Source organism: Callithrix jacchus, chromosome 2 (assembly GCF_049354715.1).
Source record: "Callithrix jacchus isolate 240 chromosome 2, calJac240_pri, whole genome shotgun sequence".
Taxonomy (NCBI): Eukaryota; Metazoa; Chordata; class Mammalia; order Primates; family Cebidae; genus Callithrix; species Callithrix jacchus.
Window position 1 is genome coordinate 58,703,648 of NC_133503.1, and position 13,618 is coordinate 58,717,265.

Genomic DNA, 13,618 nt, shown 5'->3' on the forward strand with positions numbered 1-13,618 from the left:
GAAGGTCCATGTGTCCAGATTCTGCAGAGGATAGAATCCTCAGTGCTGGTGACCCCTGGCTGGGAAATGAGACCAAGGGAGGTGTCCAGGCTTCAGCCCACTCTCCTAAGCCCTGCCATCATCAGTGAGGAGTCCTGTGGACAGAGATGCCTAGCCGGGGCAGACGAGGAGTTGGGCTGTGCCTGTCAAGCTGGAGGTGACTGGGCTCTCACTCGGACGGACACTTGGGGTTGAAGCCACATGGACCTCATGCAGGGCTGTGATGGGCAGTGAGCTCCCCCACCCACCCTGAGAGGTGCCTGAGGCTGGGGCAGAAATGACTGCCCCCGCCTCCCCACCTAGCAGGTGGCAGGAGCCTCTGTAGCCTGGGGCCTGTGCTTGCCCTGGTTCCCCGGGACCTGCAGAGACTCCCAAGCAGATGGTGAGGAGTAACCGGGCCATGGAAGGGCATTGAGGGCAGGGCCCTAGCAGCCACATGCCCCTCTCCTTCCATACTTGTCACCTAACCGCATCTCACGCCCACTGGCCACGCTGGTAGCACCCACCAGAGCTTCCATGACAGCCACGTAGATCCAGGGACGGACAGTGCCTGGCTACAGAGAACCGAGCGAATAACTGGGTTTTCAGAAGGGAAGGCTTGTCCTACACGGGGCCAGGCCTGCCTCACTCTGGCATGCAGGCGGGGGCAGACACAGCCCTGCACCTGTTCCTGCCCCAAGCCCTGGCTCTGACATCCACGGGAACAGCTTGTTTTCCCACAGAAGTTGCTGGGCCATGCCTTTGCTGGGCCCCAGACCTCATGGATGATCCATTAAACGTTGGCACAGGAGCTGACCTTGGGCAGCTCACCAGCTGAAGTGTTTTTGCTGTTGTTCCGAGGACAGTTTGCAGCCCTGGCTGTGTGACGTACATAAGTACCGTATCAGCCGACCAGGCCTGAGGAGCAGGCGGGTGGGGGGGTGCTATTGCAGGGAAGTGGCTCAGCCTCTCTAAACAAACAGTGGAGGAGCAGCTCGGCCACTTCCAAGACACCCAGAGCCCGCCCCCAGCTCAGGGATGCTCTGAGGAGTCACCACCTGAGGGAGCAGAAAGGGATTTGGGTGGAAGGGAGTTTCAAGTGAAATTGCCTTCCATGTGGGAAAAACAGTTATTGCAATGATTGCTTTAAAAACAAAAAAGAAAAAAATGCATCCGTGGGGTTTATTTATTCAGGGGAAATCACAGAGCTGCCTGGGAGTGCTTTAGAGGCAGGGGCTGCATGTGTGCAAGTGTGCCTGTGTGCATAGGTGTATGTGCCTGTTTGTGTGTGCCTGTGTGTGCATAGGTGTGCATGGGCACAGGGTTGTGTGTGCCTGTTTGTGTTTGTATGCCTGTGTGTGCACAGGTGTGTATGCACAGGTGTGTATGCCTGTTTTTGTGTATGTGTATGTGTGTGGATACACATGTATGCACAAGTGTGTGTGCACGCACGTGTGGGGTGTGTGCATGTGTATATGCATGTCCCAGTGTGTGTGCACAGGTGTGTGTGCCTGTTTGTGCATGTGTGCACAGGTGTATGTTTATGTTTGCATATGTGTGTATACACAGGTGTGTGCCTGTGTTTGTGCACGTGTGTGTGCACAGGTGTGTGCATAGGCATGTGCCTTTGTGCGCAGGTGTGTGTGCCTGTTTATGCATGTATGCACAGGTATGTGTGTACCTGTTTGTGCCTGTATGGAGTGTGTGTGCACATGTGTGTATGTACCAGTGTGTGTGTGCACAGGTGTGTGTGCTTGTGTCTGTGTGTACAGGTGTGTGTGCCTGTGTGTGTATATGTATGCAGGTGTTTGTGTGCACAAGTATGCATCCATGTGTTTGTGTTTGTACACGTGTGTGCATGTATAGGATTCTGCTTCTGCCTAAGTCCAGAAGCACACAGGCAGGTAGTGTGTGCACATGAAATGTAAAGGCACTGGAAGAAGCCTGAATTTTCCAGGCTCTGAGGAGTCCCACTGGAGGGAGGAGCATGTCATGGCCACTGTGGCCAAGAGTGGGCATTTGGTGTCTGCCCACTCTTAGGTTCACCCAAGGCCGCTGCCCTCGTGGTGACTGTCTCAATTCGATGTGCGTGGAACTATGCCTGGAGCTGGGATCATTTGGCCTCATCAGCGCTCTGTAACATTGGCTGGCATTGTCCCATTTTATAGATGAGGCAGCTGAGGCTGCAGAAGTTATGGGCCTCTCTTGAGACTGGCCAGCATACTGCAGAGCTGGGGCTGGACCCAGACTCTTTGGCTCTTGGTTTGCAGCCTGATTTTGGTGCTGATGGCACACCCCAAAGTGCAGGACGGGAGCCTCCTCGGCCCCATTCATTCCTGGTGGGGTCGGAAGGAAGCTGGGGTGGAACTTGTGTGTTGAGCACCTTTCTAGCTCCTGCCTAGCTGTGCTTAATCTTTTAGTTACTTTTTAATTTATGGAAAGTGATACTAGTTCCTATTTATGGTAGTGATATTAAGTTTCTTTTAAACTAATTCTTTGTATTAGTTCATTCTCACGCTGCTATGAAAAAATAACTGAGGCTGGGTAATTTATAAAGAAAAGACGTTTAATCAACTCCCGATTCTGCCTGGCTGGGAGGGCCTCAGGAAACTTACAATCATGGTGGGAGGCACCTCTTCACAGGGCAGGAAAGAGAATGAAAGCTGAGCAAAGCAGGGAAAGCCCCTTCTAAAACCATCACCCCCATGGTTCAGTGACCTCCCCCCATGACACGTGGGGATTATGGGAGCTACAATTCAAGATGAGATTTGGGTGGGGACACAGCTAAATGGTGTCATAATTAGAGACAGAGTCCTGCTTTGTTTGCCAGGCTGGTCTGTGATCCTCCTGCCTCAGCCTCCTGAGTAGCTGGGACCACAGGCACCACCATGCCCAGCTAATTTACTTTTTGTAGAGATGGGGTCTCACCATGTTGCCCAGGCTCAAGCAATCCTCCTTCCTTGGCCTCCCAAAGCATTGGGATTACAGGTGTGAGCCACTGTGCCCAGCCTAAAATATTTATTTAAATAAAATTGATATATTTGCCTCTCCCAGAGCTTCACATAAGGGTCTTGGGGTGTGTGTGCCTTTTCCTGGCCTCCTTCACTCCACGGTGTGTCTCAGGACTCCTGCTCACTGCCTGCACATGAATATGACGTCCCTATAAGAAGGGATTGGCTTCCTCATGTGTCTCCTCCTGGGAGGTGTCTGGGCAGTCTCTGTTCTCCACTATGAGAACAGTGGGCTTGGGATCTGGTTCCCGCCTGGTGTCGGCCCCAGATCAGGGTCCTCTTGTATTGGGGAGCCATTCCTGCACCAATGGGGGCTTGTGCCAGACATGCAGAAGCATCAGCCCTGATATGGAGCAGACCCCTGCTGACTGCCCTGAGCTCCTGCCCTGGCCATACCCCCTGCTCCAGCCTCTTCTCCTCCCAGTGGTGGCACCAGCCCCTCTCTCAGCCTGGGATGCAGCCCCAGGTCTTCTCTGGCTGGCTCCTCCTGCCCTTCAGGTCTCAGCTCAGAGGCCACTTTGCTGGTGGCTGGCCCTTCACTGGCTGCCCCCTGGATGGGTTCTCAGCTCTCCCATCATCAGACATCTGTAGGCTGTGGGTTGCTTCTGCCTCCCCTCCAGGTGCCAAGTTCTGGTCCTAGCAGGGATGTGGCTTCCTCATTCAAGGTTGTAGTCCCAGCCCTAGAGCAGTGGATAAGTGACTGAAGGCATGCCTGGAAGAACAAACAAAAAGGAGATGCCTTGACAACTCTGTGGAGGCAAAGAACCTGTGTCCGTGGGAACTGGGCTGGGGCAGGGCTGCTGTCCACACCTGTGGCACCAGGTTCTTCCCGGAGCACTGGACCCAAGGGGAGGGACCCTGTCTCCCCATCTGCCCCCAACTCTGTGATCTGACTGACCTCTGAGCCAAAGTGTTGGAGGCTCACGGCTGGGCAAGGGGGTTGTGACAAGGGACAGGAAGCCCGGGCCCTGCCTTCCAGCGGGGCTGATGCTAAGACCTTGGTGGGTTTTCTTCCTCCTCCTCACCTTCTTCTTCTTCTTTTTTTTTTTTTTTTTGAGATAGACTTTTGCCCTTGTCGCCCAGGCTGGAGTGCAATGGTGTGATCTCTGCCCACTCCAGTCTCCACCTCCTGGGCTGATTTGATTCTCCTGCCTCAGGTTTGCCACGTTGGCCAGGCTGGTCTCAAGCTCCTAATCTCAGGTGATCTGCCCACCTTGGCCTCCCAAAATGCTGGGATTATAGGCGTGAGCCACTGCACCCAGCCTGGTTTTCTTTCTGATCAAAGTCATACCTGCCCATTGTAGAAAATCAAAAGTTGATTTCGGTGTTGATTTTTAGGAAAATTGTAGTCTTACTATTTTTTTCTTCTTCTTTTTTTTTTTATTCCTGAGACAGGGTCTAGTTCTGTTGCTCAGGTTGGAGTACAGTGGCACAATCGTAGCTCACTGCAGCCTTAACTTCCTGGGCTCAAGCGATCCTCCCACCTCAGCCTCCTGAGTAGCTGGGACCACAGGCATGTGCCACCATACCCCAGCACTTTTGTGTATTTTTTTTTTTTTTTTTGTAAAGATGAGGTCTCACTATGTTTCCCAGGCTAGTCTTAAACTCCTGGCCTCAAGTGATCCTCCCACCTCCACGTCCCAAAGTGCTGGGATTACAGGCATGAGCTGCCATGTCTGACCTGATTTTGTAGGAAATTTAAAAAAAAACAAAGTAGTTGCAAGGAAAATGAATCCTTTATGATTCCCCTGCTGTGGACAACGGGCAGGGCAGGACATTCTGTGGCGCCTCCTCCCAAGTTTGTGTCACTGGGTTATTTTTAGAGTCGGATTAGAATCAATAAGTGAGAAAATTGGGGAGTATGACCTAGAGTTTTGGCAAGCATGTTTTTCCAGCCCAAAAAAACCCAGACTCTCAATCCTCCTGAGAGTGTCTGTGCTGCCTCATGGCAGTCTGGGAAGTGGAGTTGGATGGGAGCGTTTATTTCCACAGCTTTCGAGGGCTTGGGAGACTGTGGCGCGTCTCAGGCTGGGCTGCCTGGAAACTGAGGGTACATGGTGGTTACAGCAGCCGCCGTGTCATGGAAGTGCTGACTTCCGCCAGCTGGAGGTCGGTATCCGTCCTGGTCTGTGTCTGTCCTGTTTCTCCTTCCTCTGCTGTCCCCTATCTCCCTGCTCTTGGACTCAGGTGTCTGGCACAGATGTCCATGGGTGGGCACGCACAGGTTGGGGACTGTCATTGCTGTCAGAGTGCAGGGTGGTGTATCAGCTAGGGAGAGAGGCCAAGCTGCCATAACAAACAGTCCCTGCAACAGTGTGGTGGAAAGAACAAAGAAATGTCTCCCTTTCCTGAGAAGCAATGGTTGTGTGTGTCAAGTGAGTGAGTGTCTGTCCTGTGTGGCCCTCCCGACTCGTGGTTTCACCAGGGGCTGGGCCATGAGTGTCATATGGTTGAGATGTGGGGAGGAGATTTGAACCCAGGTCTGTTGGACTTGGAGGGTCCTGCCTCCTTGGCTGCTGATCCTGGTGCAGATGGGAGGGCAGGAGGAGGGAATCCCATGCCCACCAGGCTTTGCTAAGGATACTGCGTCCCCTCCTCCCAGCCCCTTCCTGACTCTGGCTAGAAAGGGAAGCTGCCCAGCCCAGGCCAGGGGTGGGAGGGGCTTCATCTGGTTCTCTTGAGCTGGAGTGGTGAAGCTGGGTTTGGGCGTGGCTGGGTGGGGGGCGGATGGGTTTGCTTTGTGGTCTCTGGGATGCCTCTGAGAGGTCAGAGGCCTCTGTGGCCTTAAACAGTGCCCAGCGCATGGTAGGCATCCAGTCACTCTCGGTGGGAAGCACAAACGTCCCCACCCCGAGCAGTGTTCTGGTGAGGGGCTTCATGGTGGTCTGCACAAAGGCTTCGGGGTGCAGGGTGGGCTGGGTGCCTGGGAGCTTGGAGACAGCCAGGAGCCAAGCGTCCTTGCAGTGAAATTCGTGCTGGTTGCTCCCAGGGCAGATGCAAGAGGGAGACAGGGGCCTGGAGTAGAGGGGGATAAGCATGGGTGGGATGAAGTCAGCTTGTACTTGGCTGAGCCACTGGAGAGGCGTGGGGGGCCTAGCTACAAGCCCACACTGCCTGGGTCTGCCTCCCAGACTCTCCTCTTGCCACAGCACCCTCCTGCAATGGCCTTGAGGCAGGTGTGCTGGCCTCCACCACAGGTGGCCACAGCCTTAAGGTGGGGCCAGATGTCGTCTGCTTGTGGAGGTGGTGGGCTCTGTCTGGCTCCACTTCTGTGTGACCTTGGCCTGGTTGCTCAATCTATCTGGGTTTCCATCCATGAAGTAGAGAAATTCACCGCCCCCCAACATGCAGAGGTCCCTGAAAGAGACCCCTGAAAGAAGGGGCAGGTGAAGCTGTGGGCTTCAGCTGCCCAGACACTGATCGGCCTCTCCCTGGCTGGGCTGGAGGGGAAAACAGCAGAGGTTTACAAACCACATCTCTCCAGAGCTTCAGAGAAGAGGCTAGCCCAAAGGTGTTCATGCATCCTTTCCTATCAGGGCGTGTGAAGATTGAGAATCCCCCCAATTTAAAAAAATCATCCACATTGGCCGAGCATGGTGGCTCATGCCTGTAATCCCAGCACTTTGGGAGGCTGAGGCGGGTGGATCACCTGTGCTTGGGAGTTAGAGACCAGCCTGACCAACTGGAGAAACCAAGTCTCTACTAAAAACACAAAATTAGCTGGGCATGATGGTGCATGCCTGTAATCCCAGCTACTTGGGAGGCTGAGGTAGGAGAATTGCTTGAATCCGGGAGGGGGAGGTTGTAGGCAACAAGAGCAAAACTCCATCTTAAAAAAAAAAAATCATCTGCATGGTAATTATGTCATCTCATCCAACCTGCTGCCGATTTCCAGATGGCCTTTAGGAAATGCTGTCACTTAAAACCGGATTCTGGAGACGACCGAGCATGGGCCAGTGTGCTCTTGTATCCAGACAGCATGACAAGTAACAAAGCGTGATGTATCTGGGAGTGAGCAGCACAGCAGCCCCGTGGGGGGATCCCTGGACCCATCCCTGCCTCTTCATTGCCAGCAGAATCCCAATCCTCAGCCCTCCCCAGAGCGGGGCATGTCTAGTCCCATGGGTCATATTCCCCAGCAACTGGTTTAGGACAAGCATGAGACCCACTGTGGCCAATGAGGAGCAAGGGGACATTTCCAGGAGTTTCTGGAAGGGTTCCCCACTGCTGAGGAGAGATGTGCAGAAGAAAGAGGCAGTTTATCTCTTTCTGCTGATGGTGTTGGGGTGGCCTGTGGTGACTCCTTGAGTCATGGCAGCCTCTATGCCACCATGAGGGACCTTATTGAGGACTTCGCACCTCCTCAAGGTCCCAGAGCAGGAAGCAAGACCAAGTTTGGGTCCCTGCCTCACCTCTGAGCCACAGACTGAGCCTGGGAGCTCTCCCGTGTCTTCTGGCTCTGTGGGATAGGTTGGCTTTATTAGACCTGAGCACCCTAAAGTTGGGTTTGCTGCTATATGGGGTCAAAAGCAGCTGAGGCTGGGCACTGTGGCTCACACCTATAATCCCAGCACTTTGGGAGGTTGAGGCAGGCGGATCACAAGGTCAGAAGTTTGAGAACAGTCTGGCCAACATGGTAAAACATATTTTGTAAAAAATACAAAAACTAGCCTGGCGTGGTGGTGCGTGCTTGTATAGCCAGCTACTCGGGAGGCTGAGGCAGGAGAATTTCTGGAACCTGGGAGGTGAAGGTTGCCACTGCACTCCAGGCTGGGTGACAGCAAGACTCCATCTAAAAAAAAAAAGCAGCTGAACATGGCTCCACAGCCAGGCTTCCCCAAGTCATCCTGTGAATCAGGCCAGCAGGTTCATCACCTGGATTCTGAGAGAGGAAAATAATCCCAGCTGTAAAACATAAAACTTAAAAATGGCAACGAAAGGCACGTTCATTACATATGTCCACAAAGGTCAGTGCCATGGGCTATCAAGACAAATAATGCCTCTCACAGCAGGTCACCTGTGCAGGGGGTTGGCTTGCTCCAGACACCGTCTAACCAAGTTTTCTTGCACCAGATTCTCAGAGTGGCCACAGCTTCAAAGACCAGGATGCAGAGCCCACAAGTTTCACACTCTGCCCTCTGCTCCTGCATTGGCCGCAGAGCCCGGAGCCTGGAGCTGTGCCTGGGACTGGCCTGAGCCAGTGCCAGACCCCGGACTGGGAGGAGGGCTGGGAGGATGGCCGGAAGCTGTTCCAGTGGGTGGGGGCCCAAGGAGTCTCCCTCTCTCCAGTGCCTGGGGTCTGAGTCTGTGGGCGCCTGGCTCAGGGCGTGCTCCTGGTCTACCCCTGGCCACGGTGGCGGTGCTCAGCCACCTGGTCTGTTGTTTACATGTCCTGCTCATCCATCAGCTGGATTCATAAACACGGCAGAGGCCTGGGAGCCCAGTGGCTCCACTTCCGGAGCGGGGGCCAGGGAGGGGGTCTGGCTCTCAGAGGGGCTGCCAATTGGGGCCTGGAGATTCCAGGCACGGCGGGCACCAGCAGGGTCTCCTGACCCACGCCTCTCCCAGACTTTTGCTAGATGGGAGTTACTCATTAACCCCGGCACAGCCTGGCCGGTGTTTGATGAGGCCGGGTCTGGGTGAGCCAGGGAGAACCGAGCCCACCTGGACATGAAATGTTCGTTCCCCATGAGCGGATGCTCTGAGAGGGCCGTGGTCTGCCAGGCCGGCCTGGCTGAGGGGACATGGTCCCTGGGTACCCCGATGGTGCCGTCTCCTGACCCTGGAGGGCCAGGCTACAGGTGCTGCCACCTTCCTGGGTCTCAGCTTCCTGGTTGTAAAATGGGATGGTGACATTCCTCACACAGGCCCACTTCTGCAGTAGATGCAGGGCTCTACCTCCGGGGCCTGGGGACAGGTCAGAGCGTGGTGCTGAGAGTGGCTCAGAGTTGAATTTAGGAATCCTCTGAGACTGATGGCCTGCCAGGCCAGGCTATAGGGCGACAGCCATCAACTGGAGGCGTTTGGTGGTGTGGACAGACTGTTTTCCCTGGCTGCTCAGAGGAAGCCTCTGTAATTTTAGTCTTTGCCATGGCTCTGGGTGTCATGGGAGGATTCCTGGGTTCCCGGAAAGGGGAGTCTCTCTCTCCACACAGCCCACACTTTCCCTGTGCCAGGCCACAGCTTCCACACCTGGGGCCTTGGAGGGACACGAGTCCAGGGGACATTTGGCTTCCCCAGGCCCAGGCATCCGCAGGCTGAATCTAATGCGTAGCACATTCTGCGGCGGTGCCCAGTGATATTCTGCCCATGGTCTCTGTGTTAATCATTGATCTGGGCAACCTGCAGACCCCTCCCCACTTCCCCGTGTGGGAGGTGAGGAGGGTACTTAGCGGGTATGTGACTCTGAGACAGCGGTCCCCCTGTCCCGCACTGCCTGGACGTGCTCCCAGTCCTTGAGAGTTAATCCAAGGTTAGCTTGGAGCCTGCCAGCCCTGTGACAAAGATACAGACCCCCAGGGAATGTCCCAGCGTGTCCCCACCCAACCCCTCCACTCACCTCGGTAAAGGCACGGGAGGCTGGGTGAGTTCCATTTTGAGGAGCTGTCTGAACAAAAACGGGAGCTGGGCCAGGCCAGAAGGTGGTCTCTGGGTGGGTCCATAGCATTCTGACATCCTGGCTGCAGGTGCCAGGAAGTGGAGGAGCAGCGGCATTGGATGTGGTGGTGGCAGAGGCTCCTGGGGAAGGAGCAGGTGGGAGGTGGGGATTTGGGTGTCGGCCCCCTGCGGGGTGACCCCTCACGTGCGTCCCACCCTGTGCCCTCCTGGCTAGCGCTCACATCCCTTTGCCTCTACCCACAGGGCACTGCGTCTGTCCTCCAGCGCCGGTCCCCCAATGAGGAGTACGTGGAGGTGGGACGCCTTGGGCCCTCTGACTACTTTGGTGAGTCCAGTTGGTGTCCCCTCCCTGGCACAGCTGTGGGTGTCTCATTCAGGGTCCTGCAAGGGGCCTGGAGGGGAGGAGCTGCTAGGAGGCTTCCCTGGGGCCTTGTCAGGGGGCTTGGCTGAACCCCAGTGTGGCTGCAACAGAAGTCTCAGTCCTATTCCCCCAAATTGAGGTCCCAGGGCCAGGCCTGGGTCCCCAGGAGCAATCAGCCCTGGATTCGGGTTCCTCAGAGGGCATGACTTTGGGTGAGGCAACCTCCCACTTCTGGGATGAGGGGGCACAGTGTAGCCATCAGCCACCTGCATTCCTGCAGCTGGGGGTCTGGGTCCTGAGGGAGGCCTGAGCACACCTGGGCATTCCTGCAGGATTGCCCCAAAAAAAGTGTAGGACAGGCCGAGCATAGTGGCTCACGCCTGTAATCCCAGCACTTTGGGAGGCCAAGGCGGGCGAGTCACAAGGTCAGGAGATCGAGACCATCCTGGCCAATGTGGTGAAATCCTGTCTCTACTAAAAATGCAAAAAAACATTAGCCATATATGGTGGTGCGCGCCTGTAGTCCCAGCTGCCTGGGAGGCTGAGGCAGGAGAATTGCTTGAATCAGGGAGTTGGAGGTTGCACTGAGCCGAGATCGTGCCACTACTCCAGCCTGAGCAACCAGAGTGAGAGTTCATCTCAAAAAAAAAAAAAAAAAAGTGCAGGACAATGCCTAGCTAAACTCGAATTTTAGTTAATAAATAATTTATCAGCATAAGTATATCCCAAATATTTCCTGGGCTATACTTATGCTAAAAGTTGGATTGTTTGAAATTCGAATGTGCCTGGCATCCTGGAGGTGGTTTTTCCTGTCTTCAAAGGGGGAGTGGCTTCCAGGGTCCTGGGCATCACCTCTCCCTTCTGCAGCCTCAGGACCCCCAGGTCTCCAGGCCAGGCCCTGACCTCTGTCTTCACCCCCCAGGGGAGATTGCACTGCTGCTGAACCGGCCCCGGGCGGCCACTGTCGTGGCCCGGGGGCCCCTCAAGTGTGTGAAGCTGGACCGGCCCCGCTTCGAGCGCGTGCTGGGCCCTTGCTCCGAGATCCTCAAGAGGAACATCCAGCGCTACAACAGCTTCATCTCCCTCACCGTCTGAGTGCAGCCCTGCCCTGCAGCCCCAGCTCCCCAGTGTGGTGGCCGTGCCGTGCTCGTCTGTGTTAGGGGCCCGGGAGCTGCTGTGTGAGGTGCGGGCCAGGTGGGGCTCAGTCCCTGTGGCGTGAGGATTGCCCCTTCCCCGGACTCACTTTTTGGAATAAATAATCATCTGTGCATTTCCAAATCAAAGGATAAGCAGACAAAACTCATCCCAAGAGCAAGGAAGAGACAGGCCAGGTTCCTCCCAACACATCACCCGGGCTGCCTCTTCGGGCTCATCCTGGGGGGCCCACCCCAACCCTGCCAGTCTCCTGGAGGTGCTTGAGTATCTCACCTCCCTGAATTAGGCCAGGACATTGCCCCTGAGGCCTGGAGACCCGGTGAGGTCAGGTCCCCCAGATTGAGGTCCCAGTGTGGGCAAGATTGTGTTAAAAGGGGCTGTTCCCAAGGGAGATCAGGCTGAGAGCAGGGAGTCAAGTCTGCAGAAAGAAGTCGAGAACCTTCCTTCAAATGTGCACCCCTCCCCACCCCCTGCCACACCCCCACCTCCGCAGAGGTCCTGCTGTGGATACCAGGGTGGGAGAGTCTCTGGGCTGTGAGGTTGATCTTGCCTCTAACTGGTGAGGAAGCCGGGTGCTGAGACACACAGGGCTCCTGCCTTGGGCCATGACCGCAGGTAGACCCCATTAGGGGCTGTGTTGGAAGTTCTGTTGGGAGGGGCCAGCAGGACTCCAGCGGTCTGTGCTCACTTTCTTAGGAAGTCCTTCCATGGTGGGTTGGGCGCACTGACAGATGCCTGAGGGTCCATGGGGTCTGCAGTCCCTGCCTGGGCCGACACCCGGGGAGAGAAGAAAACACAATTTAAGTTTGGGATTTGCCCAGATCCAGCGAGCTCAGCTGGGGGCCCTGTACTCTCAGAGTTGGGGGGTCCTGGAGACTGTCTGCTTCTATTTGTTACTGAAGCAGTATCTTGGAGACCTCGCCAGGGAGAGGAGAGATTTCTAAAATGCACTCTGATAAAGTCCCAGGATGTGCCCCTTCCCAGCCCTTCCCCAGCAGACACACCTAAGTCCCAGCCTCCAGGAGACAGGAGCTGGTGGCCCTCCACTCCATACCCCAGTTCTCATGGTGTTAGGGAAAAATAAAAGTCAAGGCAGCCTCAGGCCCCACACACCTCCAACCGATCAACCAACCTGTCCCTTACTTGCATCTTGGATCCAGCGGTGATGATGTGAGCCAGCCAAGCCCAAAGGGGTGAGGCCAGTACAGAGAGCTTCCCAGTGGCTCCTGGGTGCCCCTAAAGACAAGTGGAGTCATGCAGTTTCCTCAATGTTGCTCCTGTCCTGTCCTGTGCGTGCGTCCGGGGAGGCTGTCCTTGGTCCAAGGCCACCCCTCCCCTGCTGGCGGTTACAATGCGTGGGGCCCTTCCCCCGACCCCAGCCCCAGCCCTGTCGAGTGTCTTCCCCTGCCTGTGATGTCCCTGTGGACCTGTGAGCCCTCCCCTCCTTATCTCTGCTCTGAATGCTGCATGAACCATTAAATGTGCAATGAAGTGAAGTACCTCTTCCCGGCTCAGGAGGCTTTGGTCTGAAGTCTTTTGTAGATAAAGGTTTTTTTCATTTTCTAATTTTTTATGGTGGTAAAATACACATAACACAAAAGCTACCACTTTAACGACTTTTAAGTGTCCAGTGCAGTGGCGTTATCCACGTCATGGTGCAGCCACCACTACCAGCCCCTTTCATTGTCCCAAGCGGAACCTCTGCACCTCAACAGCTCCTGCTCCCCAGCTCCCAGTCCCGGGGAGACACCCTCCCGCCTTCTGTAGCCCAGGGCATCTACACATTCTCCTTTCAGTGTTATCAGTATACATGAGGGTCCATGCTGCCCACTGCCATGTCCTGGGGTAGCCAAGTGGATGGGGCCCAGCTCCCTCTCTGCACTGCAAGGGTCCACAAGTGGTCCCAGGTGGCCCTGTTCCTTGTGGCTGTTTTGTGGGCCCTGATTTGGACACCCAGATCCCAAGGCTGCCCTGGGAGTGGCCATTGTGTGTCCAGGGCCAGGGTGCTCTCAGCCTCTGGATCGGACAGTAAACTCAGGGTCCGAGGGCAGGCACAGCTCATTGGGGCACTGCAGACTCCCGGGATCTCTTGCAAGCTGGGCTCTGAGTAGGCCTGCAGGAAACATTTCAATGAATAAACAGCAGTGAATAAGCTAAAGGTCACAGGAGAGAAACCTTGGGAGCTTCAGGTTCTGACATCCACAGGCCAAAAACATAGGAACTTTGACACAAGACTCACACTGTATGTAAAAATTAACATGGATCACAGACTTCAACATCAACACAAAGCTATACAACTTTTAGAAAAAAAAGGAGAAACTCTTCTGGGAAATTGTTCTTAGACTTGACGCTGGTCCATAAAAAGGAAATTTGATAAATTGGAATTCATCAAAATGAAAAACTGTTGCCCTGAAAAAGACCTCGTGAGGAAGATGAAAGTACAAACCACGGACTG

The 13,618-nt window shown here is 55.0% G+C and overlaps 1 protein-coding gene across 6 annotated transcripts in view; it reads left to right on the plus strand.

Moving 5' to 3' along the window:
- The window catches only part of PRKAR1B (protein kinase cAMP-dependent type I regulatory subunit beta), a 169,414-nt gene extending 156,755 nt beyond the window's left edge, over window positions 1-12,659 (plus strand). For all 6 annotated transcript variants that reach the window (XM_078364447.1, XM_078364452.1, XM_035290215.3 and 3 more), the window contains 2 exons: window positions 9,891-9,972; window positions 10,931-12,659. In XM_078364447.1, the coding sequence (XP_078220573.1) occupies window positions 9,891-9,972; window positions 10,931-11,103 (255 nt within the window). In that variant the 3' untranslated portion in view covers window positions 11,104-12,659. The remainder of the gene's footprint in view (window positions 1-9,890; window positions 9,973-10,930) is intronic.
- Window positions 12,660-13,618: the final 959 nt, after the last annotated feature.